The sequence below is a fragment of the Pyrus communis genome, chromosome 5, assembly GCF_041283825.1.
Source record: "Pyrus communis isolate YQ-2024b chromosome 5, ASM4128382v1, whole genome shotgun sequence".
NCBI lineage: Eukaryota > Viridiplantae > Streptophyta > Magnoliopsida > Rosales > Rosaceae > Pyrus > Pyrus communis.
This window is the reverse complement of record NC_142569.1, coordinates 30,947,946-30,975,834: the sequence shown is the minus strand read 5'-3', so window position 1 is coordinate 30,975,834 and position 27,889 is coordinate 30,947,946. Positions and strand designations below refer to the sequence as shown.

The 27,889-nt window shown below is 36.3% G+C and overlaps 1 protein-coding gene and 1 long non-coding RNA gene across 11 annotated transcripts; one reads left to right on the top strand and one right to left on the bottom strand.

The window, feature by feature from the left end:
• Nucleotides 1-14,753: 14,753 nt before the first annotated feature.
• On the top strand, nt 14,754-22,122 carry LOC137726216 (Tetratricopeptide repeat (TPR)-like superfamily protein). Of its 10 annotated transcripts, none has more exons than XR_015963088.1 (5): nt 14,764-15,049; nt 15,207-15,340; nt 17,470-19,937; nt 20,401-20,786; nt 21,385-22,122. XR_015963088.1 is itself a non-coding variant. In XM_088694910.1 (5 exons), exon 5 carries the CDS (start codon nt 17,566-17,568, stop codon nt 19,612-19,614), a length of 2,049 nt encoding a protein of 682 aa, XP_088551036.1. In that variant the 5' UTR covers nt 14,764-15,049; nt 15,207-15,340; nt 16,423-16,499; nt 17,337-17,388; nt 17,470-17,565; the 3' UTR covers nt 19,615-20,108. The 10 variants fall into 10 exon arrangements, 6 of the variants coding, with proteins under 6 accessions (XP_088551038.1, XP_088551039.1, XP_088551036.1 ...); XR_015963087.1 differs by having other exon boundaries at nt 20,363-20,786; XR_015963089.1 differs by having other exon boundaries at nt 20,363-20,786; nt 21,382-22,122.
• A 3,834-nt stretch (nt 22,123-25,956) lies between these two features.
• Nucleotides 25,957-27,609, bottom strand: LOC148697132 (uncharacterized). The gene is made up of 2 exons (XR_015962092.1): nt 27,103-27,609; nt 25,957-26,202 (listed from the first exon to the last, which is right to left on the bottom strand). It is a non-coding gene; the product is annotated as an uncharacterized LOC148697132 (long non-coding RNA).
• Between the last annotated feature and the right edge of the window lie 280 nt (nt 27,610-27,889).

The following is a 27,889-nucleotide window of genomic DNA, read 5'->3' as shown; positions in this document are numbered from 1 at the left end:
GCCTTATTTTCTCTCACCTTTGTGACAAATAACCCAACCTTCTCCTCTAGCCATTGACCCTAATTTTGATTAGGGTTAGTGGTAGCCCTTTATTTTTGGTCTTTTTCATCTCTTTTGTCCTTAATTTCGTTTTCTTTGTTCTCTTTTCTAAGCCTTTTGTTTTAGTTCTTCTAAACTTTTATCTCAGTTGTTTTAAGCTTTCGTCTCAAATTTGGATTTTATGTCTATCTTTTGCCCCAAATATCTTACCCTTGCATCAAATTCCTCTTTTGTTGTTGGATTCTCATTACGATTTCCTTCTCCTCAACTCTCCAAGACACGCCTTGGTGGGCTAGGGTGTCTTGGTGACTATGCCTTCAATTGGTCGATTGATGATGTGCATGGCAACATCCCCATCCTTGCATGTCTTTTGACACTTTTTTATATTGGTTTTTGTGGTGGAGTCCTCAGGGACGACAACAACAGTTGTTTGGGTTAATGTGTTTGTTCTTATGCTTGTGGATCTTGACTCTTTGCAGTTGTGCCAACCTTTGACTGTCCAGTTGGACTATTTGATAAAAGGCTATTTTTAGCTGTATTATCTGAAACTCAATTTCATCCCCTTGAAACTCAAAAGTCGTCACTTTGCTCTTGGAACTCAATTTTGATTTGACTTTGCCCTCTAAAACTCAAAAGTCGACACTTTACTCCTTGAAATGCTTTGGTGGACTATGGTGCCTTGATGACTATATCTCTAATTGATTGATTGAGGATGCGCATGTTGATGTCCTCATCCTTGCATAACCACTTTCTCGAGTGTATTTTGACACTTCATTTATGTTGGTTCTTTAGTGGTGGAGTTCTTAGGGACATTGGTGACAATTGTTTTGGTTTTAAGATTGTTGATGATAGGGTATCTTGTACTTATGGGCTTTTTTAGTTGGTTCAACTTAATGAGTTTGTGTATTTTGCTTTAAGCTAATGTGTTTGTTATTATGTTTGTGGGTTCTTGACTCTTTGCATTTGTGCCAGCCTTTAAATGTTTAATAAAAATGTTGAATAAAAGGCTTATTTTAGCTATACTCTTTAAAACTCGGCTTCGACCCCGCTTAGCCATCTGAAACTCAAAAGTCATCACTTTAGTTCTTGAAACTTAATTTTGATTCTATTTTGCCCTCTGAAACTCAAAAGTCGACACTTTACTCCTTGAAACGCCTTGTTGGGTTATGGTGTCTTGATGATTATGTCTCCAATTGGTCGACTGAGGATGCGTATGGCAACGTCCCCATCCTCGCATGACCACCTTCTCGAGTGTATTTTGACACTTCTTTCATGTTGGTTCTTTAGTGGTGGAGTCCTCAAGGACAGTGTTGATGATTGTTTTGGTTTTGAGATTGTTGATGCTAGGGTATCTTGTACTTTTGGACTTTTTTAGTTGGTTCAACTTAATGGGTTTGTGTATTTTGTTTTGGGTTAATGTGTTTGTTCTTATGCTTATGGGTTCTTGATTCTTTGCATTTGTGCCAACCTTTGACTGTCCATTTGGATTGTTTAATAAAAGGATATTTTTAGCTACACTATTTGAAATTCAATTTCAATCCCACTTAGCCCCTTGAAACTCAAAAGTCGTCACTTTACTCCTTGGAACTCAGTTTTGAATCCACTTTGCCCTCTAAAACTCAAAAGTCGACACTTTACCCCATGAAACGTCTTGGTGGGTTGTGGTGTCTTGATGACTATGTCTCCAATTGGTCAATTCAGGATGCGCATGGCGACGTCCACATCCTTACATGACCACCTTCTCGAGTGTATTTTGACATTTCGTTTATGTTGTTTCATTAATGGTGGAGTCCTCAAGGACAGCGATGATGATTGTTTTGGTTTTGAGATTGTTGATGCTAGGGTATCTTGAACTATTGGGCTTTTTTAGTTGGTTCAACTTAGTGGGTTTGTGTATTTTGTTGTAGGCTAATGTGTTTGTTCTTATGCTTGTGGGTTCTTGACTCTTTGCATTTGTGCCAACCTTTGATTGTCTATTTGACTGTTTAATAAAAGGCTTATTTTAGCTACGTTCTCTGCAACTCGATTTCGATCTCATTTAGCCCCCTGAAACAAAAAAATCGTCACTTTACTCCTTGGACATCAATTTTGATTCCACTTTACCTCCTAAAACTCAAAAGTTGAGACTTTACTCCTTAAAACTCAATTTTGATCCCACTTTGTTCCCTGAACGTTAAAACTCACTACTTTAGTCCTTAAAACTTAAAATTCCTTTTATAGCGCCTTGTTTATGTTTTTAAAATAAGCATTCACTTAAAACTTATAATTGGTAATATGCCAAATTTCCCCTGAAATAAATGAATAATAAGAAGGAACAAAAAAAAAAAAAAAAAAAAAAAAAAAAAAAAAAAAAAAAAACCCAGCTACTCTTCACCAGTCACCTCTAGTAAGAACATATTGTTTGTTGCTAGTTTTCTTACTTTTCCTCTTTTTAATACGCTAGACAATGTTTTAAAATTAATCCTTCTTTCTTTTGTTTTATTTTTGTTTCAATCTATGTGTCACCATTTGATTGGATATGTGAGCTTTATACTTGTGCTACGTCGGTCATAGGTTGTCCATAATTGCCACAGATGTAACTTAGCGGTTATTTAAAAAAATACATAGAAACAAGCCAAAGTGGAGTGAACATTGAGTTTCAAGGAGTAAAATAGCGACTTTTGAGTTTCAGGGGATAAAGCGAGATTGAAATCGATTTGCAAGGAGCAAAGTGGTGACGTTAGATTTTCAAGGGCAAAGTGGGAACAAAAGCCGAGTATCAAAGGCAAAATGACGACTTTTGAGTTTCAAAAGGCAAAATTGGATCAAAATCGAGTTTCAGCGAGATTAGCTAAAACTAAGCTTTAATAAAATACACTTTCCCCTAACAATAGGAATCAAAAGTTTGCAAGCAGTAGCAAGGGTAACATTAAAGCTGAATTTGAATATTATGGAGTTGGCTTATTTCTTCATCTTTCTTAAATCTCCTTTTCTTCATTAATGTTATTATAATTTCATAAAGCGGTTAGATTACAATAAACTATGCAATTAGATGAATGTTATGAAGTAGGTTGCGAAACAAAAGTTTATTGCTTATAACATTTTCAATCATGCTCTCTATTTTATAACAATGTTTTAGTTAAAACTATCAAAAAGTTATTTTATGTCAAAAGACAAAATCAAAAATCTATTTTAGGAGCTCTCTAAAAGTTGTACTTCAATCATACTTCCCTACTTTATGAGAGATTTTTAATTGTAACCAGAACACGAGGGGTACACAATATGTCATTATTCAAGTGCAAAGATTTTTTTTTTCTTTCAAGTGTCCCTCTAATTGTATGATGATATATGGTGTATGTGCTTGTGTTTCAGGCATACTAGGAAATTTCTCCTACATTAAAGAGTCATAGTGACTATGATTCGTTTGGAAATGCTTTTAAAATAACTAAAAACGTTTTTGGTGAAATTAATTTTGGATTCCAAAAGTACTTAAGCATATCAGATATGTATTTCTTATAGGAAACACTTAAAGTGTTTTTTCAGGATCAACTTGGATTTTACTAGAGATTGGTTTAAAAACATTTTCACTAAAAGCACTTACAAACGAACCGTATATGTCAATAATTAGCCAATTAATTTAATTAATTGTTTAAACAATATTAAAATAATTATACTTTCTCATTCCCTACATTGAGGGGATCTTTGGTGGATAAGAAGCATGATTGAAGTTGATTTTTTTTTTTTTTTTAATTCTCCCTAAATTCTAGTTAGGAGTTCATTTAGAGAGCCTATTAAAGATGTTCTTATAACAATAAATTCCACAAGTGGAAATATTGTCCACAAAAAAAAAATCAATTAGACAAAAATTGCAACCTCCCGAAAATGGAAACTCATAAGGCTAAATAACTGATGAGAACAATTATATATATATATATATATATATATAGAATAACTATTATATTCATTGATATGATGAAACAAATACGCCTTGCCAAGGATTTCAACATGACCGAAGGAAAAAAAGTGTCTGCCACCAAATATTACAAAAAAGTACTATCCTCAAATATGAGATTAATGATTACATCAGGTGACTTCTCAAACCAAACTAACTGTTGCTCTAACGACAATCACAATCTTACTACTTTGTAAATCACCTTATTTGCCTGCCTTATCATATAAGTGTGCTTAATTTGATTCAAAGTATGCAAGAAATGACTAGCGTTATTCATCATATGTCCCAGCAGATAAGTATCATTGGCCTCATCCATCTTTGACGCAACAAGTACCACTTGTGCATTACCTTCGAATTCCACCGACCTTGCAGTCACTTCCTGTGCAAATAGCACCACCATTCTCATTGTTTCCATCTTAGCATGCCTAGTAAGTACCACTTGCGCATCACCTTCGAATTCCACCAACTCTGTAATGACTTCCCGTACAAATAGTACCACCGTTCTCATTGTTTCCATCTCAGCATGGAATGGTGATGAAATCCTAGCCATCTTCAACGCCATCACAACCACAAACGTCCCAGTTTCATCTCGTATTACCACACCTACTCCTCATACACAACCATGCTCAACCCAAGCTCTATCAAAATTGCATTTCAACCACTCAAACTCCGACTTCTTCCCATTTTACACAACTACATGATGTGTGATTTTTTTTCCCACCCATGCCATATTTTAAACTCTTGCAGCCATGTTTATGATTTGTAATTAATGTTCATCGGATTTATGACAGTGTCATTCCAGCAAAAGTCATTTTTGTCTTTTCAAATGCTCTATATAAGAATCATTACAAGATCAAAACTGTCCCTTAACAGAGACTTTGCCAGCCTTGCAATCTAATCCATCCAACTATGGTGTCGTGCTTTATTCACTCAAATCTCAACGAGCTCAATAATCAGATTGTAGCTGCCCTTCGACAATCTTTCAATGTGTGTTCAACTGTTTTGTCTGCCATGTCATAGAACAAACAAGCAATATCATTGGGGATTTTCCTCTTTATCAAAGTTACTCATGTTGGCGTTGCATTCCAACAACTTTGCCATAAACAAACCTTAGCCTTACCTGACACACAAGCTATCCATAAAGCTTTCCGCAAAAAAATGATATCAACCCCCAACAATGATCCACTTAATACATTGTCATTCTCATCCCCACAAGTGATGAGTCAATTTCATATTGTATATTTTACCCTATTTTTAGTATGTTTTGGTAATTATTTTGGTAGAATTTTGATACTTTGCTTTCATTGCCTCCTGGAAAAGTGTTTAGAATATTCCAAGCTTTAAATTGAGCTAGTTTGGGCCAGTTTTGGAGCAAATATGGGTCCAAAACGTGGTTGTGCATATTTTGGGCAAATTTTCCTATTTAATTTAGGGTTATGTTTCCTAATTTATTTTTGGTTTATTTGGTTTCCTAGTCTGATTGGAAGACCTTTTTTTAGGAGAATTGAATTATAGCAATTTAAATAAGTTTGGCCAACCCTATTTTTCCTTCTTCTCTATGCGATATCTAAGAGAGGAAATTGGCCAAGCGTAGAGATTTTCAAAGTTTTACATTCAAGGTGTTTTTGATCTTTTATTATTTCAATATAATTCCTTTTGATTTTAATTATGAATGTGCGTAACTAATCTCTTTTGCTAGGGTGAGGCCATGAGTCTTAGCAAGAATATGTAGTTTCTTTTCAATTTGCTTATGATAATATGCATGCATATTTTTGAATTATTAATTACCGGTTTAAACTATCTAAATATCTTGATGATTTAAAACAATTAGGATATTTAGATGCAATTTTGGTCGGAGGCCAATCCCAGAAAATGACGAAAGCTTCTTGTGGTTAATATGTGCAACTTCACTTAGGATGAATACCACGTCTTAAGGGTTGCATGGTTTTTCAGAGGGTTTTCACAAAACGTAATGAGTCATGCATATTTAGAGTTGATCTGAATATCACAGACGGATTGCATGTTTGATATACACTCTATATTAGGGGTCCAAGTAGGCATATATTAGGAAGACATAATGTTCAAAATATGCATGTATAGGTCATAAGTAATTGGGAGAATTATATAGGCTTGTTAAGATGACGGCGAAACCCTAGTGCTTTCTCAATTTGATTTCTAAAAAATTGTTTCTTTCTCCTCATCTTTAATATTGCAGATTTTTCTACTTTTTTTTTAATTAAATTCGCTTTATTTAATTAGGTCATAAATTCAATCATCCCAAATATTTGCCTTTAAATAAATAATTGAGATTTTGTTTGATACGAATTATTTAATAATCCTTGTGGAGAACAACCTTATGATAACCATTTATATTACGATATCCTTGTTATTCTTACAAGTATCATAGATGTTTTTAACCCTTTTGCACATGTGATAAAATCCTATCAACAAGCACGAGCTAGATGGTAAGCACTCTTAGTTAAAAATTTATCATTTCTTTCTGTATGCCAAATCAACTCATCAGGTGATTGGAGGAAGCTTAACGGAATGCTTTGAATCAATTGAGTTGATTACCCCCTGAACAATTAAATTGATTACTGTATGGTTCTATTCAAATATGAAGGAATAGGACTGAGAACTTTTAAGAAAATTTGACTAGGCAGTTATCTATCACCATACACCTTAATCAACAAACCAACTCCAACACGCTATCTTGCGCCTTTACGAATGATCTTGCGTGCCTCCGCAACATTTTTCCAACAGAACGAGGAATTTGGCTTAACTAGAGCATTCATAAAAATCAGTCGTGGGGTAATACTTAGCTTTGAAAATTTGCAAGACTAATGAGTTAGGCGTTTGTAATAATCTCCACCCTTGTTTAGCAAGTAAAGCTAAATTGAGTACATATAAATCCTTGAATCCCAATCCTCCCTCACCTTTAGGTTTACATAATTTTCGCCAGTTAGTCCAATAAATTGTTTTCTTGCCAGGTCATTTCGCCACCAATATTGGGCTACCATCTGATTTAACTCTTCACAGAAAGTCTTACGCAACAAAAACATGTGCCTAATATAGTTAGGGACCGGTTGAGCCACCGTCTTGATGAGCAATTCCTTTCCGGCACTACTCAAAAGGTTTCCTCTTCATCGTGCAATTTCTTCCATAAACAGTCCTGAGAAAGATACTTTCTTCGCTTTCCTCACAAAACCAGTAAACCCAAGTAGCGATCATAGTACTTCACTCTTGTCATGCCTAAACAATTCGCAAGCAGTTATTTGTCAAACACAACGAGATTCTCGCTAAATGCCACACAACTTTTTGCAAAATTTATTGCTTGACCCGATGCCTCCTTATAGGTTTTCAATAAGAGTTCAACCTGGATACACTTTTAAAGCATATTCTCTCAAATATAAGGCTATTGTCCGCAAAAAGAAGATGATTTGCACTTGGAGTCTTCCTTTGCACATAGCACAAACAAATACAGTGAGAATGAGTCCCTCTATGTTATACCTCTTTTTGGATGAACATAGCCCCCATGATCACCATTCAATTTAAATGAGTGTGTGACAATAGTTATACACAATATGGTCACATTTATCCATCCACCACAAAAGTCATTTTTCTCAAAACACTATTCCATCCATTATTCTTGTGCATGAAGTGAACAATCTCCAAATCAACTAGACTATTATCAGAAATTAACCTGTCTGGAACAAAAGCACTTTGTATATGTGAAATTATCTTCGGTAGCACGAGCTTCGATTTCTTTGTTAAAACCTTTGAACATATATTTTATATTACATTGCACAAACTAATTGGTCGGAGTTGGGTCATAGTTGTAGGATCTTTTGCCTTCGAAATAAGGGTCACAAGGGTGTAGTTAATTGTTTGTAACATAACCCCTGATGAAGGCAAAGAATGCGCACCATTGCAAACTTCATCACCAACAATCCCCTAGTGTTTTTGGTAAAACCTTATAAACATGTCATCAGGGTTTAGAGCCTTCGTAGGATACATCTGAAAGAGCGCATGCTTGATTTCCTCGTCTATAAACGGTACCATAAGCTCTTTATTTATTTATGTTGTAACCCTTGGGCTTACAATCTCAATCATCTCTGTCATCACAATTGATCCATGTGAGTCAAATAACTTAGTGAAATAATCCACAATAATTTTCTCCATACCTGGTTTGTCGTCATGATATCTCTATTCTCATCGAACAACCCATGAAGGTAATTCTCTCGTTGCTGTCTATTTGCTTTTTGGTGAAAATATTTGGTGTTTTGATCCCTAAGACATAACCAATTCTCCTAAGATCATTGTCTCAAAAGTACTTTTTCCTGAGCAAGCATGAAATGGATCTGTGTGTATAATTCTTGCCCCTGAGCAATAACTATATTAGTGAATAGTTGCCTAGATGAACTTTTCAACTTATCTTCCGTAGTCACAAATTTCCCTTGAGTGTGCTCTCGTTGTCGATTTGCCCAGTCTAATAACTGAACACGGGTAAACTTGATATTTTTAGTAACCTGGTACATAGGAGAACCCTGACATACCTTACCTCGTCTCCTCCTCGTGGGATTTAAGCAACCTCTTTCGCTATTCAACACTCATATCTAGGGGTAGGCATGGTTTGGTTCGGTTCAGTTTTGAGTGAAACCACAACCGAAACTGAAACTTTTTGAGGTGCGGTTTTGAAGCCAAAACCAAAATGAAACCAAATCATTTGGTTCGGTTCAGTGCGGTTTCAAACGGTTGCGGTTCAATTTTTGTGAAAAAAATGTATAATTTAAAATTTACACCAATTTATGCATAAGACAGTCTTATTTTTCACACAATACATTAACTAACCAACCCACATGAGAATTCTTTTCTTTATTGCTCTCCCCACTCTCTCATGTACATTTGATCACAGCAAGAAAATGGTATGGGAGAATGGTATATAATCAACTAGCTTAGCCTAGCTAGCTAATTGCCCAAATGATAGACTTTGTGAGCAGGAAAAAGCACCCAAATAGAGTGTTGTGGCATATTATTCGAAAGATTGAAGATGCCAAGCTTGATGAGTGTTATAACTTAGGAAAAATAATCCACATGTACATATATATAAATGTATCCTCATTAAACGAATCAGCTTTCTAGTTTCTACAGAAAGCTGATGTATTGACATAATTTAGCATTATGTATGTTAGGGTTTGGGTGTTGCAGAGCTTCCGTGAAGGGGAAGGATATTCAGAGTTTCATATGAGACCGAGAAGGATAAAAGCAGCGAGCGAGAGCATTGCACTGAGGTTGTCGAATCTCAAATGAGTTTTAAGAGAGAGAGAGAGAGAAAAACCGATGACGATTGAGGGATAATTTGAAAGTTTGTCGAATAGGGGTGGAAATGGATGACATTCTAGTGTGGTTGAGTTCATACTAAATGTATGAACTCTAACAAATAACCAATTAAAACATGACATCTAATTTAAGGTGCGGTTTCGGTTTCAGTACGGTTTTCAAAAGTCAAAACCAAAACCAAATTGTTTCCTACACTACGGTTCAGTTTCAAAACCGTAACCGTTTCAAAATCGCAAAACCAAACCGTTTGGTGCGGTCTGATTTGGTTTGTGTTTCGGTTTCGGTTTCGGTTTTCGATTTCAAGTGCCCACCCTTACTCATATCTGAACATTTTCTTTCTCTTTTCTCTTTTTGTTGTTGCCCATTCAATCAATACAGAATCTAATCGGAGAAAATAGGGTTCAAATGAATCACTTTGAACCCTGGAAATAAATCGAGTCATGCTTGAGTACCTAAGGCATGAACTAACTTCAATTTAACTCCCCATCAAGTGTTGTTGCGCATGTAAATTTATTCCCCTACTTCCATATCTTTTAATTGACAAGGCATCACTGCATTGTGAAAATTCATTATCTGCCGCTCACCACGTATATCTCTTCCTTGTTCATATGCTTAAAACCTTATGTAAAGTTCCCAATACAACACTAAGGCAAAGTTGAATTGGCACTCAGTAACTCCAACAATTGCAAGACTTATGTTGATGAACTTCCATAACCATAGAAAAAAAGTCAACCTCTAATGTAACAAACTCCAAAGCCTCCTACCTCCAGATTAATATGAATCTGGGAGTAAGATCTTAGAGCTAAGTTGGCGTCATATTTCCACATCACACGCAAACCACCTTAACGCCCCCTACTTGGTACTTTAAACATAAATTGAAACTACAACTAGTCATTTGCGAAAACTAGTCTTTTTAGGGCATGAATTGCCTAGAGGTTCCCATGGCCCCATAAATTCCAACTGATGCAACTCATTGTTGACGACGAGGCTGAGACTCGTCAACCACCACCGCTGTAAAATTAATAGAAGCATGGGATACAAACCTTTTTTTGGATGCATGTATATCCCACCCTTCATCCTTCTCATGCACAAATCGCTTGCCGAACTTTGAGAAACCCCGTTGTTTACTTTCTTTTTTCCTTCGAGTGCTACTTCCATACTGCTTTCTACTTCCCTTTACCCATTATTTCCGTAGATAAATGGTGGTAAATTAAACGGATTAGAACTCATTGATAGCTCTGGCGCCATCCTATATGTTGGCCTTGAAATCAAATTTCTCGTTAGGCCCGCCAACTTGCTTTGTATGCCCTGACCCACCCAAAAATAGCAAGGGTTGAATCCTGGATGCTACCCTCACCTCCAAGCCACTATTCTTGATACCCCTCGTATGGTGCCTAAGATTTTTTCACCAAGATTGATGCACCAAACAGTTTCAACTCCTAGTTGTGCTCTACACATAATGATCCACTAGAATTAACTTTGTCAAGACTTTCAGTGAACCCATTCACTTCCCCAAAAGAAATAATTGCTAAATGATTCTTAATTGTATCATTTAATGACGGTGCCTCATTAAAGTCTGGAAGATCAGGCTGTGACCCACACTAATCCAACATTCCTTGAATCTGCTCAGTTATACCATTTATGTCTACTAAATCTCCTTCGAACGTTAGTGACTACATGTGGTCCTCCGCATTCCACCCATGTACCTCCAATTCAAAGTCCATCATCACTTCATCAGCATTCTCAGGACAATGAGCCCTTATGGACTGCACTTTCTTAATTCCAAGGCCAAACCTTCATCCCAGAGGTTTCTTGTAATCCGAGACCAAAAGATCATCTTGAAACCACCTACCATATGGTTTCGAACGATCATCATTGTTTTTTCCTTTGAACTTACTTCTCACTTTGTTCCTCAATATGGTTCATCATACCACACATGAAGCAAGTCAATGGTAGTTTTTCATTACGCACATCAACATTCACAACTTCTCCATTTAAATGTAACACCAAGCTTCGTCAAAGTGGTCCACGTAGAATCTGCTATTGGCCCAGACCTATCTTGGAATATTAGTCGTTTGTACATACTTTCTACAAGTTTTTGCAAAAATGAGCATATGACTCATTGGTTAGTGGGATTTTGCAATTCCAAGTGGCCATGGTTCAAGATTTGCTAGTATTTAGTTTTTTTTTTTTTTTTTTTAACTGAAAGAATAAAAATACCCTTATATTTTGCCTTGTTTTACCATATTAAAACTAAGCTCTTTTCTTTTTTCCTTTTTTTTTTTTGGTTATAATTAGCCTTATGTTTTAACATATAAAAATCATACCCTCTTTGTTGATATTAAACAAAGGCAAATACAGTCTAAAGCATAATCTTATTTTAAGTAATGACTTTAAATTGTTGTTCGAATTTAATGTGTTAATGCGTTTTATTTTTTTTATTTTTATTTTTTTATCAAAACTCGTAAACAAGTTTTGATTTATGATATAATCATTTCAAGAAAAGTTTTTTTTCCATACAAAACTTAGAGCTCCACCATATATAAAAAAGCAAAACTTTTAATTTTTATCCCATTAATTACATTGCAATCTTTTGTATGCTCAAAGGTCACTCCTAGTCTAGTTTTTTGGCTCCACCCCTCCATGAATTCGAACCCCATCCTCAAATACTGCCATATTGTTCTTCCCTTTGGCTTTAGTCTAACAAAACATATTCAAAGACGATCCCAATAAAAAATAATAAAAACGAACTACGTAAATTTTTTTACCAATATTATCGTACCAACTTATGAAGCATATCATACCAATTTTACCATACAGTACGGAATTGGTACGTGGGTTTTGATAAACCCAGTCATCTTTAAATAATCTCCAATCCTTAGATTAAAATCTAAATTTTTTTGCAAGTGGTCCTTTATTACAATGGTGGAAGAGAGTTACGTCATTGTATCTCGGCGTGGGTTTGAAACATATCGGCTCTCTAATCTAACATTTAACCACTAAGTTATCGTCTTTTAAAATAAAATAAAATAAAATAAAATAAAAATAAAAACTAAAATTTTTTACCCAAAAACATCTACTCCAACCTTTCTGGATTAAATTTTTAGCTCGAGATTATTAAAGCATGAATTTACGATAATTTATTCTTAATGTAACTTAAAAAAAATTATGCAGACTTTCATAATTTAATTTTATAAACATTGTAACCTAAAAATATTTAGATTCCGATTAATATTAAAAAATCACTAAATTGACATCATGTATCTCGTAGAACACTATGAAAGAATGTGAAACACATGATGTGACATCCCACATCGTCCAAGGGAGTGATCCTTAAATGTATATTCCCATCCCTACCTAGCACGAGGCCTTTTGGGAGCTCACTGGCTTCGGGTTCCGTAGGAACTTTGAAGTTAAGCGAGAAGGGGGCTAGAGCAATCCCATGATGACTGACCCACTGGGAAGTTGCTCGTGAGTTCCCAAAAACAAAACCGTGAGGGAATGGTAAGTCCAAAGCAGACAATATCATGCTATGGTGGTGGAGTGAGGCCGGGAAGTGATTCGCCTCGGGTCGGGATATGACAATTGGTATCAGAGCCTAACCCTGGTCGCGTGTGTGCCAACTAGGACGTCGGGCCTCTAAGGGGGGTGGATTGTGACATCCCACATCGTCTAGGGGAGTGATCCTTAAATGTATATTCTCATCCCTACCTAGCACGAAACCTTTTGGGAGCTCACTGGCTTTAGGTTCCGTAAGAACTCCGAAGTTAAGCGAGAAGAGGGATAGAGCAATCCCATGATGGGTGACCCACTGGGAAGTTGCTCGTGAGTTCCTAAAAACAAAACCGTGAGAGAATGGTAAGTTCAAAGTGGACAATATCGTGTTACGGTGGTGGAGGGAATGGTAAGTCCAAAGCAGACAATATCATGCTATGGTGGTGGAGTGAGGCCGGGAAGTGATCTGCCTCGGGTCAAGATGTGACAATTGGTATCAAAGCCTAACCCTGGTCGCGTGTGTGCCAACTAGGACGTCGGGCCTCTAAGGGGGGTGGATTGTGACATCCCACATCGCCTAGGGGAGTGATCCTTAAATGTATATTCTCATCCCTACCTAGCACGAGACCTCTTGGGAGCTCACTGGCTTTAGGTTCTGTAAGAACTCCGAAGTTAAGCGAGAAGGGGGCTAGAGCAATCCCATGATGGGTGACCCACTGGGAAGTTGCTCGTGAGTTCCTAAAAACAAAACCGTGAGAGAATGGTAAGTTCAAAGTGGACAATATCGTGTTACGGTGGTGGAGGGAATGGTAAGTCCAAAGCAGACAATATCATGCTATGGTGGTGGAGTGAGGCCGGGAAGTGATCCGCCTCGGGTCGGGATGTGACAATTGGTATCAGAGCCTAATCCTGGTCGCGTGTGTGCCAACTAGGACATCGGGCCTCTAAGGGCGGTGGATTGTGACATCCCACATCGCCTAGGGGAGTGATCCTTAAATGTATATTCTCATCCCTACCTAGCACGAGACCTCTTGGGAGCTCACTGGCTTTAGGTTCTGTAAGAACTCCGAAGTTAAGCGAGAAGGGGGCTAGAGCAATCCCATGATGGGTGACCCACTGGGAAGTTGCTCGTGAGTTCCTAAAAACAAAACCGTGAGAGAATGGTAAGTTCAAAGTGGACAATATCGTGTTACGGTGGTGGAGGGAATGGTAAGTCCAAAGCAGACAATATCATGCTATGGTGGTGGAGTGAGGCCGGGAAGTGATCTGCCTCGGGTCAAGATGTGACAATTGGTATCAGAGCCTAACCCTGGTCGCGTGTGTGCCAACTAGGACGTCGGGCCTCTAAGGGGGGTGGATTGTGACATCCCACATCGCCTAGGGGAGTGATCCTTAAATGTATATTCCCATCCCTACCTAGCACGAGACTTTTTGGGAGCTCACTGGCTTTAGGTTCCGTAAGAACTCCGAAGTTAAGCAAGAAGGGGGCTAGAGCAATCCCATGATGGGTGACCCACTGAGAAGTTACTCGTGAGTTCCTAAAAACAAAACCGTGAGGGAATGGTAAGCTCAAAGTGGACAACATCGTGTTACGGTAGTGGAGCGGGTTCGGGAAGTGATCTGCCCCTGGGGGATGTGACACATGAAATAATTTTTTATAATTATTTTAACTACTGAATTTAAATTTGGACCGTTAGATCTTTTCTTTGACTATTCAATTTGATCATATTAAATCTTAGCCATTAAATTCAATAAATTTATAACCATTAACCCAAGAAAATTCTGGTCAAAATTTATCTTAAAAATGAGTTTTGGGTTAAAAAATATATTTGGCCCAAGGATTAAAGTAGATTAGAAGAGATTTAGAACCTAATATTTGAATTTTACTAGAGTAGGTATTAGCGAAAACCAACTATTCTCTTGAAACCAAAAAAATAAAATATAAAAATGTTAATTAAAATTGTAAAACCAGACATCCCCTTTCTTCACCTGTTGCTCCAGAGAAGCCGTAAACCCTCCCTTCTTTCATGACGCCATAGGTTTTGATACCTTACATTGTTAATCAAAACCCCGCCCTGTTCTCTTTGTTTAGAGCGTACTGAAGCGAAGCGGAACCAAATTAGGTTTTTTTTTTCCTTCAGATTTTTTGAGTTTTGCACCACGATTTCTTAGTTTCTCAATTCACTTTTTCTTCTGATGTGAGTTGCTCAAAAGTTGGGAAGTTCTCACTGTCAATGTTCAGATGTTAGTGGACTGGATTTTATTAGACTTGGGATAATTAGAGTTGGGATTTTTGTTCCAATTATTTGAGGATTGGGAATTGGGGATTTCAATTTATTGCTTTGATATTGTTTAGGATTAATTCCTGTGCCATTTACAGATGATTTGGATACTAATGCAGGCCCGCATTCGACACCGAGTGCTAGAAATTATCCAGTCCTGTGCTTCTACAAGGAAATACAAAGTAGCACATATGAATTTGTCAAAGGAAGATATGTACCTGCAGCCGCTGTAAAACCCGAAAGCAAGCCGAAGGTATTTCTCGTTGGTATCAGTATTTATGTGGTCTCATAGCCGGCAAATCTCAGTATATTAAAAAGAAATGGTAACTATAAAATGGTAACCATGATTTAGATTCAGATGTGATGAAAGTTGATTTTGTTGGTTATCTTTTAGCATAAATGGGGAAATGTATGAGGCTTTTGTTCAGCAATTTATCTTCATTGCTAATCAGGTTACATAGTAAATATACAAGTTTTGCAGTCCCTAAGTTATCTTGTTATGTCAAACAGTTATTCTAGTTAATACTTAAGTCAACTTATGAACGGTACACGAAAGGAACATAACGGGTGATTATTTAGGTCGATGTTATACGAGTCCATCTGGCTGTCCCATAGTCTGCAAATCTTAGTAATAATAAAAAGAAATGGTAACTATGCTATGTTAACCATGATTTAGGTTCAAATGCGATGAAAGTTGATTTTGTTGATTATCTTTTAGCATAAGTGGGGAAATTTATGAGTCTTTTGTACAGAAATTTATCTTCATAGCTAATCAGCTTAAATAGTAAAAATTCAAGTTTTGCAGTCCCTAAGATATCTTGTTATGTCAAACAGTTGTCCTAGCTAATACTGAAGTCAATTTATGAACGGTAAATGAAAGGAACTTAAAGGGTGATTATTTAGGTCGATATTATACTAGTTCATTTGGCTCTCCCTCTCTCGCTCTCTCTATATGTGCGACTTGCCAGTCTATGTTACCTTTTTTTTTTCATGAAAAAGGTTGTCTTTTGTTTAAGAAATATTGTTTAACTAGGGAAGAGCTAGACCTGAAGAAAATCTGGGATCTGGATGATATCAAAACCTTATGAAACTGAAATAGGCAAGTCAGGACGATTACAGTTTCACTGTTTCCATTATATGTGCTCTCCTTTTCTTTATTATTTATTACTGAAATTTGCAGACTATAGGATTCATTCAAGTTAATTAATAGCTTTTCTTTCTTTCTCATCTTCTATTTAAATCTGTTAACGTTAATATATATATATATATATTTTTAACAGCTATAAAAGTACAGAGTGTTGCCATCTTCTTATGAAATGTATTTTTTTTTTACAGGATTCATATCACTTTTCTTTGCTTTGGACATGGTTTTATTTATGATTTCTCGTCTTAAAAATTTAAGTAGTGTCCAGGTTAGTGGGCTTCTACGTATTTATTAAATTTCTTGGCTTTTAAGGTTGTTATCAGAGATGCATATTGGGGGAGTATATGGGTAAATGCCATGTCCATTTGACTTGTTTCTAAATATATAGGTAAATATCTTATATTTGTCTTGATCTTATTAACTAAAAACATTTGGGTTGCGGTTAACTCAACCATGGATACTTACTGTTGGCTGCTAGGAAGATTTTTTGCGCTGTTTTTTGTCTCATTTGGTGTTATATATGTTGTTAATTTTCATTACTATTTTTTATCTAGTGTTAGTGCTTATGGATGATATGGATAAGAGTTCGATGCAAATTCAAAAGAGGCAAGACACGATGTATGAGGAAGGAGTTGAATAAGTTCCTAAATTTTGTGTCTGGTAATACAATAATGTATTGTAACACTGCTTCTCTGCACCTTCATGTCATGGGTGGCCGATGATGAAGAAAAAAGCAATATGTAATGGTATTTAAACATAAAAGTATCAAGTGTGGGAAGTAAATTTTCTGTTCTGTTTATTGAATAGTGAGACATCAATGTTATATTTAGTGGAATAACCGCCATACTCTGGAGTGCTGCCTTTGTTTTATAGGTTTAGTCATGTAAGATTAATTCTCATTGTGTTATTAATGAAATTTACCTTGGTTCATTGCTTTGGTATACACACTCACACATATATATTAAGTTATTAACAGTCGTTGTTGTTCGTTTTAACACTTTTGCTGTCGGGTTTTCTTGAAAAATGGGCGTTCTTATTTTTTATTTTTTACGTACCGTGAGAATGCTATTTGTTTGGTTAATCTGTTGAACTTTTTTGTTTTAAGGCATATTTGTTTGCTGGAACAGAACTTTGGATGTGCGGGAATGAATCTTAAGGTGTTATCAGTTTGTAACAAATTGTGATGCAGCTGGGTTGTATTTGATTATACATTGACTTGAGGGAATCCTTTTGTGCAGGTTGTTGGGTTGCAGAAATGAGAGTTGAAATTGAAACAACTGGTGGACTTTTTCTGGCAGAAAGTTTGTATCTACACACGTCCATAGTCCATATTGATGAACCAATGTAATCTAATGAAGAGACATATTTTGGGAAGTCAATCCAAGGCCTTGCCGTTTCTGTACAACTACAACAATGCTGCCGCTGCTGTTGGCATTCAAAAACTCTTTTCATTATCAGCACGGTTTGGGACATTGTCTGCAACTCAGGCTTCGTGCGCCAAATTAATTGGGGATGAAGACTCTGAAACTTCAGAAGACGAAGACTGGTTTGCTTCTCGTATCATCCAAGACAAGGACCTTCTCCGCAGCAGCCTCCATATTTCAGGAACAGGGCTTCATGTTCTTGACTTGGTGAATTGTGGCTCTTTGGAAGCGGACCGGACTCTGTACAATAAGCTGCTACACCGGTGCACCCAGACAGCCCAACTTAAACAAGCCAGAATTGTGCATTCACACATCCTTACTTCTCAATTTAAAGATGACCTTCCCATCCGCAACACCATCCTTCACATGTATGTCAAATGTGGCAGTTTGGACGATGCTCACAACCTATTCGATCAAATGCCTCACAAGGATTTGGTCACTTGGACTGCCTTGATTTCTGGCTATTCTCAACACGACCGACCTCAGGATGCCCTTGTTTTGTTTCCTGAGATGCTCCGCCATGGGCTGGAACCCAACCAGTTCACCTTATCTAGCTTGTTGAAAGCTTCTGGTGCTGTCTCTGATGACAATCATGGCAGGCTGCTTCACACTTATTGCTTTAAGTACGGTCTTGATTCCAATGTCTATGTGGGCACTGCTCTTGTGGACATGTATGCTAGGTGTGGCCATATGGATGAATCCCAGTTGGTCTTTGATGCCTTGGACACCAAGAATGAGGTGTCCTGGAATGCTTTGATTGCTGGGCATGCTAGGAAGGCTCAAGGACAGCATGCACTCGAGTTGTTCTGGAAGATGCTGAGGGAGGGCTTCAAGCCTACACATTTCACTTATTCTAGCGTCTTGACTGCTTGTGCTAGTGCAGGGTCTCTAGAGCAAGGGAAGTGGGTTCACGCCCACATGATCAAATCGGCTGTTACCCTCGTCGCTTTTGTGGGGAATACTCTTCTCGATATGTATGCCAAATCAGGCAGCATTGAGGATGCAAAAAAGGTTTTTGATAGGATGGTTAGACGAGACGTCGTTTCTTGGAATTCAATGCTTACTGGATATGCCCAGCATGGGCTTGGAAAGGAAACTGTGCAACGGTTTGAAGAAATGTTGAAAATTGGAATCCAACCTAATGATATAACCTTTCTTTGTGTTCTTACTGCCTGTAGCCATGCCGGTCTCTTGGATGAAGGACAATATTATTTTGACTTGATGAAACAGTACAACATAGAACCACAGGTTTCACACTATGTGACGATTGTTGATCTTCTTGGTCGTGGAAATCTGCTTGATCGAGCTGAGAAGTTCATAAGAGAAATGCCGATTGAACCTACTGCAGCTGTTTGGGGAGCCTTATTAGGTGCTTGCAGGATGCACAAGAGCATAGAGTTGGGTGCTTATGCTGCGGAACGTAGTTTTGAGCTGGATCCCCATGATTCAGGGCCCCATGTCATACTTTCTAATATCTATGCCTCTGCTGGCAGATGGATTGACGCAGCAAATGTGAGGAAGAAGATGAAAGAGGGTGGGGTGAAAAAGGAACCTGCTTGTAGTTGGGTGGACATCGAGAATGCGGTCCACATGTTTGTAGCGAACGATGATGCTCATCCGCAAAGAGTAGAGATCCTTAGGATGTGGGAGATGATTAGCATGAAGATAAAGGAGATTGGATACGTCCCAGACACTAGCCATGTACTTTTCTATGTGGACCAGCAGGAGAGGGAATTCAAGTTGCAGTACCATAGTGAGAAGCTTGCTCTAGCATTTGCACTTCTTAACACTCCTCCTGGCTCCACCATACGGATTAAGAAGAACATCAGGGTTTGTGGTGATTGTCATTCAGCAATCAAGTTCGTTTCGAAGGTAGAAGGGAGAGAAATCATTGTGAGGGACACCAATCGGTTCCATCATTTCCGTGATGGCTCTTGTTCTTGTGGGGACTACTGGTAGTGCTAATTTCATGGTCCTAGTTGCATTGCATACAAAATTAACCCATTACCTGGCTGTTCATGTTCGAGTCCCCTGTGTTTTACGTGCTTGTGATCTGTGATGAAAAAAGCTTCCTCTTTAAAGTGAGAAGAGGAATTTGAGACTTCTACACACACAAATTGTAAAATGGTTAATGCCAATGGTGCCTTCCAGAAGCAACTTCAAGTTCAAGGTAGCGAAATGTTATTTGCGCAGTTGTTACCTCATGGGCTATGCTAGGAAAAATGTGTGCTGAAATGCTGTGAATTATGAACACCAAAAATAGATGACACAGAGACAAAAAGGTGAGATGCAAGTTAATTTTTTTTCTGGTGTATTGAAGATCATGAATACTACCTGACGACATGTAAGGTTTCTGCATACGGTGAGCTCTGAAGTGCAACAACCGACGAAGGGCCCTGTAAAAGATTCAATTTATATCCTATTTTACAACTAAGATATGCAGAATTTCTATATTTCGTCTCTTGAATACAATTGATGAATTAGTTTTTTCTCAAAAAAATAAATAAAAAAATAAAAATAAAAATAAACAATTGATGAACTTTTTATTTCTTGAATTCAACTGTGGATACCTTCACTCCTTTTCTAATCCTACAGAGAGTCAGTTCAATTTCTTTGTTAGATGGAGATCAGGATCTGCTATGAGTTAATACCTAGTTTTGTTAGACAATAAAATAGAATGAACTTGATTGCTTTTGCATCTTTTTAGCTTTTTCTGAACGAAATTGTACGACATGGCAAAACTAGTGGAGACAAAAAGAGGAAGAAACAGCAAGGTAGAAAAAGATTGGATGTGCTGATTGCCTGTGGTATTTGGAAAGTTGGAAACTGAAAAAATAGAGAGGCAAGAAAGAAAGGAACAGAGCACAAAAGGAGGAACAAACCCAACCCATCTGTTTCATTTCATTCTTGCAAAGGGGAAGAGATGGGCGGGTAAAAAGGGTGATGGAAGTCTGCGTGTGTTTACGTGTGCTTAGAGATGGTTTAGCTGAAAATTGCATAGCTTGTGAGCAAAACTCTTTTGTAATCACCATTCTTCTCAAGCCAGCAGATGTTACATTCATTCAACAACAACTCAGATATACAAACTGCCTCAACCTCAGCGTCACCCTCAGCCTAAGCCCAATATACAGGTACGTAATGAATGACATGTTTCGATAAGTAGCACTAGAATTTGCATGACCCTTAGATAGATTTGATATTCAAAGTTTCAGCATTACCATCAGGTCAGACTCGCTCTTTAATACCACTTCAATTCGATCTTTGAACCTCAAGGTCACACTTTTTAGGGTTCATCTTTTTCCTGCATTCAGCTCATGCATTCGCTTTATATATTTTCAAAATTTCTGTATATATACGTATGTTTCCTTGCCACTTTTAAATTAAGCATCTAGCTAATAATTTGACCTGTAGCCTAGCCACCTGATTTTAATCAGCATGTGTCCTTGCTCATGAATCAACTTTAAGCTTTAAGTTGTGTGAAAAATTTCCCGTTTGTATTAGCACTAACATTGTTAGCTGTGCATTCTTTTGCTATGTATTTTCCTCATATATATTGTGGACGAATTAAACCCGTAAATCAAATCAGAAGAGGAGCGTTGCACTTGCTAACTCTCCCTAAGTTTGTTTCATTGTATTAATATTTAATAGTCCATATATCGTGATATTTTTATTTTTCTTTGTCGAAGTATCTTGATATTGATTTATATGTACGTAATTTTTCATTAGCAGGGAGGGTTTCGTTAAAAATCATGGAGTGTGACAGCAAACAGAGAGTAAGAGGAGGAGATGAAGACAACAACAATTCTTCTTCTTCTTATTCTTCATTAGAGAAGCATGCAAAGAAAAATTAAGTCGATCCTAACTGCGGTATGTTGGACTTAAAAAACGACCTTGAATACAACAGCAACAGCAACAGCGACAGCAGCAGCACTAGCAGTACTAGTAGCAGTTATACAATATCGGATTCAGAAACCCACTTGGCATTAGGAGTATTTGATTTTCCGTGGCTGAAAGATGGTGTAATCTCCAAACCGGAGGACTTGAATTTTGAAGACGTGTTCTCATCACCATTGGCAGTACTGGATGTCGACACACTCCCCTTTACCACCAGTTGGGTAGCACTACTACTACTCCTGGACATGTTACTGATGATCAATTTTCTTTCTCCGGGCAGTGTTTCTATCATCATCACCAGACCGATCATCCTGATGCACTACTCCTAGACTTTCCAAAGGACAAGCTTGAGGAAGATCTGGAGCGACTGCGAGATCTTAATCAAGGTGGTGGCCTGAAGACCGAGGCCGGTGTGGTGGCCTCTAGTAAAAAAATTATGAACTGTCTGTCTATTTGCTATAATTAAGGGACTAAACAACCTTGTTTTCAATAGATTTTTTGTAGAAATGATCTTTACTAAGTGATTTATAATATAAACAGTTCCGATCATAAGGACGGAATTCCATAAATCAATTATAAAGTATCCTGAGGAAAACTGCTCAATTTTAAAGAGTCAAACCTCCTCTCTTTACAGTTGACCAAGACACAGCAACAGAGCAATTTTTGGTGGAATATCCATATAAATAAATGGAAATGCACCTTAAAATTATTTATGAAACAAACAAACAATGTTTAAAACACTCTTTACACGTGATGATATGGAGATAGTGCTTTTTCATCCGGTTCATAACTTTTTATAAAGCATTGATGGATATGTGGGAGGCTATGTTGTCAGAAGACCCCACAATATTTTTGCAAGATCTTGAATGTATGTACTCACTAGCAATATACACAAAACAAAGTTTATATATTAATGAGGCATAATAATAAGTTAATAACCTTGTTAAAATATTATATTATTTGTTCAAAATACAACCAAACTTATTAAATACAACACATATGCCACGACAGTTTAACATAATGTCCATTCATAGATGCATTATATTTCTTATATTTTCTTATCAATTATTTCTAGGTTTTGTCGAGGAAGGGATTTTAAAAGAGTTCCTCCACTCGCATTTTCTCAATTTCGCCAATCTGCGCACTTGAGATGTTTTTTATTTTATTTTATAATAAATCAACTTTCCGGAGGAGTTTTGGCGTAAGGCCAGTGAAATTTTCCATGAAACTGTTTGTATGTAAAACACAAAATAAATATTGAGTAGACATTTAAAGAATTTCATTTCATATAATTCAATAACAAGGGCTAAAAAAAAAGTATACTCATGGAGAATTTTAAACATAATTAGTGCTTTATCATTTCCCTCAAGCACACTTTATCATGAATAAATGATATCCATTCTCGTATACCCTCGTATATCTCTTTGATAAGCTGTTACGAAAATAAGTTCATCAGAAACAACATGTGCCGTTGATTATCATATTAACTGTCAAACAGTAACATATTAGATATTTATCAATATTTACCCAACTAAAATAAATAATATATAGTGTAAAAACCTACTCCTGAAAGCTGAACCAGTAGTAGGAATCTTTAGTCCAGCTTTGAACAAAACATGGAACATGTCATCCTTTACTTTTTCTTGTCCAATGGCTAAGTTGCATAAAAACTCAAATTCAATTGCATAACACTTCCACCATATTTGTTTTTCTAAGTCATTGATTGTAGTCAGTTTGAAATTTCTTTGATACTTTCGACATTATTTTTTTAGGTAATCATTTTAAAAGTGGTAGATTTTGTCGATATTTTTGACATATTGGTTAAATATTAAAAAAATTCTTATATTTCGTCCAAACCAATGTTTGACATTCCCTCAAGTTTAATTTAAATTTTCATGTTTTCCATCAAAAGCAGCCGATATCGAAATCGATAATCCATCGACATTTCTACAAATTTATTTAACGATATTTCTACTGATACCAATATTTTAAACATTGATTGCAGTTAAAAAGCTGGATCTCATACCAAAGACCCCTTCGGTCATTTTGAAATATTTCATTTGAGGGATGTATGGACAACAACAAGAATTGTTTTGGCAGCTCATAGCATGCTCGATTTCAGGAAAATAGCTAAAATAAGTCCTGATCCTGCATATTAAACAACATCATAGAAAACTATCAGTTTCGACAAAAATAAAAAATAAAAAACTATCAGCATTAAGAAGAACTTATGCATTAAACACGGAAGGAAAATTAGTTTAAAACTTAGGGGGTGTAGTCAAACTAAGATTTTAAAAGATTTTAAAAGTGATAGATTTGATAGGATTTAAGAGGATCAAAGACTCCTACAAAATTTATATAGATTTTAAAGAATTTGAATGGATTGTGGTGGAAGGATTTGAAATCCTCGGGGGTGATGTTGTATTCTTTTTACTCTTGGTTATAAATACTTTTTACTCTCAAATCCTACAAAATTCACAACTTACTGAAATTCTCCAAAATCTTAATTTTTTTTAATACATTTAGATTTGGATGGATTTTAAAATGCTTTAAAATCTTTTAATTGACTACACTTAGATTTGAATCGATTCTAAAATCCTTTAAAATCCGAATTTGATTACACCCCCTTATATTTGCACAGTAGATGTAAACCTCAAATGATTTCCTTCAATTTTTATATATATGCAAGGGCACAGTGGATTAAATTTTTATTGGATGGTGTGCCCCGGGGTTTGTGTTTACAATTTTAACTCATCAATAAGTTCATTTACCTCTAAAACTTTCCCAGCAAAAGTTGCCAATACTACGCATCCCATTTTATTTTTTACATGTCTCTTGATAATTTATATTTGTTGATTTTCTTTAATTCATTCGATCTGACGGTCAAAAATTAAAATGTGTGTGAGAAGTAAAATAAGGTGTGTGGATATCACACCCCTTAAATTTTTATGTTTTCCATCAAAAGTAGCCGATATCGAAATCGATAATGCCTTGATATTTATACAAATTTGTATATTAATATTTTCATTGATACCGATATTTTAAATATTGGTTGCAGTAAAAGCGTTGGTTCCCATACGAAAGACCCCTTCGGTCATTTTGAAATAATTCAATCGAGGGATGTATGAATAAAACAAGAATTATTTTGGCAGTCCATAACATGCTCAATTTCAGGAAAAAAAACTATCAGTATTAAGAATTAAAAAGAACTATGCATTAAACGGAAGGAAAATTAGTTTAAAACTTACATTTGCAATGTAAACCTCAAATGATTTCCTGCAATTTTTTCTGTATATTTACAGAAATAAAGGATTAAATTTTTATTGTGTAGTGCTCTGGAATTTGTGCTTCCAATTCTAACTCATCAATAAGGTACCGTTTGGTACGTGGGACGGGACGGAACAGAGTGGGACAAGGCGTTCCGTCCTACATTTGGTGCGCCTAAAACGGGTGGAACGAGCTGTTCCACGGGACGAGTTTTGGGTGAATTTTCGTTCCACCTCACCCCCCTAAAACGACTCGTTCCACATCCATGGAACACAAAATTATAACATATCCGTCTCCCTCTTCTTCCTCCTTATTTCCATCCGAGGGCATCTTTGCTCCCGCTCCGTTTCGTTCCGTCCTGTCCCGTCCCGTCCCGTCCCGTCTGCATATCAAACGATACCTAAGTTCATATGGCTCCAAAACTTTACTAGCAAAAGCCGTCAATATAAGTGGTTCTTTCATTATATGGGAAACCTTCTTTCCTTCATAGCAAATTATTTTGTTTTTTATCACTAGAACGTGCTAAAATCCTTGAATCGGACCCTATAAATATCTTGTCTTTCATAATAACAATGATGATGGTGTTCCATGAAAATTACTCCTCCTAGTAACTGCGTCGGTAAGATATTAGATATTTATCAATATTTATAACAGTACAGATATTAGATATTTATAATATTTATCCAACTAAAATAAATTCTATATAATATAATAATATAAAAACGTACTCCTGAAAGGTGGACCAGTAGTAGGACTCTTTAGTCCAATTTTGAACAAAACATGGAACTTGCTATACTTTAATCTTTCTTGTTCAATGGGTAAGTTGCACAAAAACCCAGAACTCAATTGTGTAACACTTCTACCATATTTGTTTTCGAAGTAATTGATTGCAGTCAGTGTTTGAAATTTCTTCAATATAGTCGATATTTTCATAGAAATATCCATAAAATCAAAGAAAGATATGGGAAAAGGGATGAAGTCTAAACTTTAGTACCTACTAGAAAAACTCTTAAATTTCGATTAAAATCGACAGATTTTGTCAATGTTTTAAACGTATATGTTAAATATTGAGAAACTCTTATATTTCGTCCAAACACAAGTTTCATTTAAAATTTTTCATGTTTTCCATCAAAAGCAACCGATATGGAAATCTATATGGATTTATCCATCAATATTTCTACAAATTTGTATATCGATATTTCCACCGATACATATATTTTTAAACACCGGGGTTGCAGTAAAAGCGCTAGATCCCATATAAAAGACCCATTTGGTCATTTTGAAATATTTCATTCGAGGGAAGTATGGACAACAGCAAGAATTATTTTGGCAGTCCATAACATACTCGACTCCAGGAAAATAACTAAAATGATGTCATGTGTAATCCTGCATTTAAACAATAATATAGAAAACTATTAGTATTAAAAATAAAAAAGAACTTATGCATTAAACACAGAAGGAAAATTAGTTCAAAACTTACATTTGCACAGCCAATGTATTAAAAGGCCGAGGCGTGGATGAAGCGTTCGAGGGATAGCCCCACTTAGACATGAGGCGAACTTTCACGGGATTAAATTTTTTAAATATATATGTTTTATATATTATACATATAATTGTATAAAAAATAATACTTTGTAAAATAAACGTCTATTCTCAATTTATCATTCAAATTCATAGTCATTCAAAAGATAATATCATCTAAATTCATCATTCAAAGGTGATATCATCCAAATTCATCATTCAAAAGGTAATACAAATAAAGAAATTAATCATTCATCCAAATCCTCTTCATCTAAATCAAAATACAAGCATTTTAATGCATATTCTTCAATGCCTAAATAATATATAAACAAAACTATATAATTAGGCCACATGAACATACTATTTAAACTATATAATTAGGCATTTATATGTTTTGACTTCACACTTACATGAGGACCGTGAAAGTATATGTCTTGACTTCTTATAATTATATGAACATACTATACAAACAATAATTAGGCTTTTATAGGGACCGTGACTTCACACTTTCACACTAGTGTAATTACTAATTAGGCATTTATATGTCTATAACCTACTAATGCACAGCAGTTTTGTAATTTGTAGTTACACACAAAACTATATAAAATCTATATATTATGCACAACAGTTTTGTAAGCACAGTAGGTCCCTCAAGTAATCATTCAAATGATCAAATCGCACAGCATAGGTCAGTAAGATCACACACAAACTATATAAAAAAAAATTAAAAAAATCAAAATCGCAAACTTTTTCAGAAACCCTAACCTCTAAAATTGGGGATTTGTGGGCGCTTGCTGACGGCACTGTTGCTGGGTGACAGTGGTGTTGCTCTGAAGTTGGCGACTGTTGCTACTCCAAGCTAGCGGCCGCTGATGTTGCTGTGTGCTCTGGTGAAATTGCATGCGTGGAAGAATGAGGAGTGAAGAAGGTTCCAATGAGGAGTGAAGAAGGTAGAGAGGACACGATTGAAGAAGAGAGATGAGATATGGAATTAAAAACCCCTACTCAAACAACGTCATTTTGGGTTTGGGAGGTTTAAAAAATAAATAAAAAATGACAAACAAGACGTCTGGATGCCTTGAGGCTCGCCTCCGTCGCCTTGGCGTCTCCAGCAAAGCCTTTTGCCTACTCCTTTAAAACAAAGGCGGGAACACTAACACCTAGCCTCAGAGGCTGCCTAGGCACGCCCTGAGGCGAGCCTTTTAAAACACTGTGCATAGCAGATGTAAACCTCAAATGATTTCCTTCAATTTTTTCCATCAACATATGTACGGGCACATTCGACTAAATTTTTATTGTATAGTGCCCTGAAATTTGTGCTTCCATTTCTAACTCATCGATAAGTTCATATGCCTCTGAAACGTTACCAACAAAAGCTGCCAAGAAGGGTGGTTCTTTCATTATCTGGCGAACCTTATTTCTTTCACGACAAATCAATTATTTCTAAGTTTTGTTAAGGAAGTGATTTTAAAAGAGCCTTTTTACTTTCATTTTTCCAATTTCACCAATATATGCATTTGAGATTTTTTTTTTCTATGATAAATCAACTTTC

Excerpts from the sequence above, each read along its gene's own strand:
- LOC137726216 (XM_088694912.1), top strand. The coding sequence starts at position 17,566 with ATGAACCAATGTAATCTAATGAAGAGACATATTTTGGGAAGTCAATCC.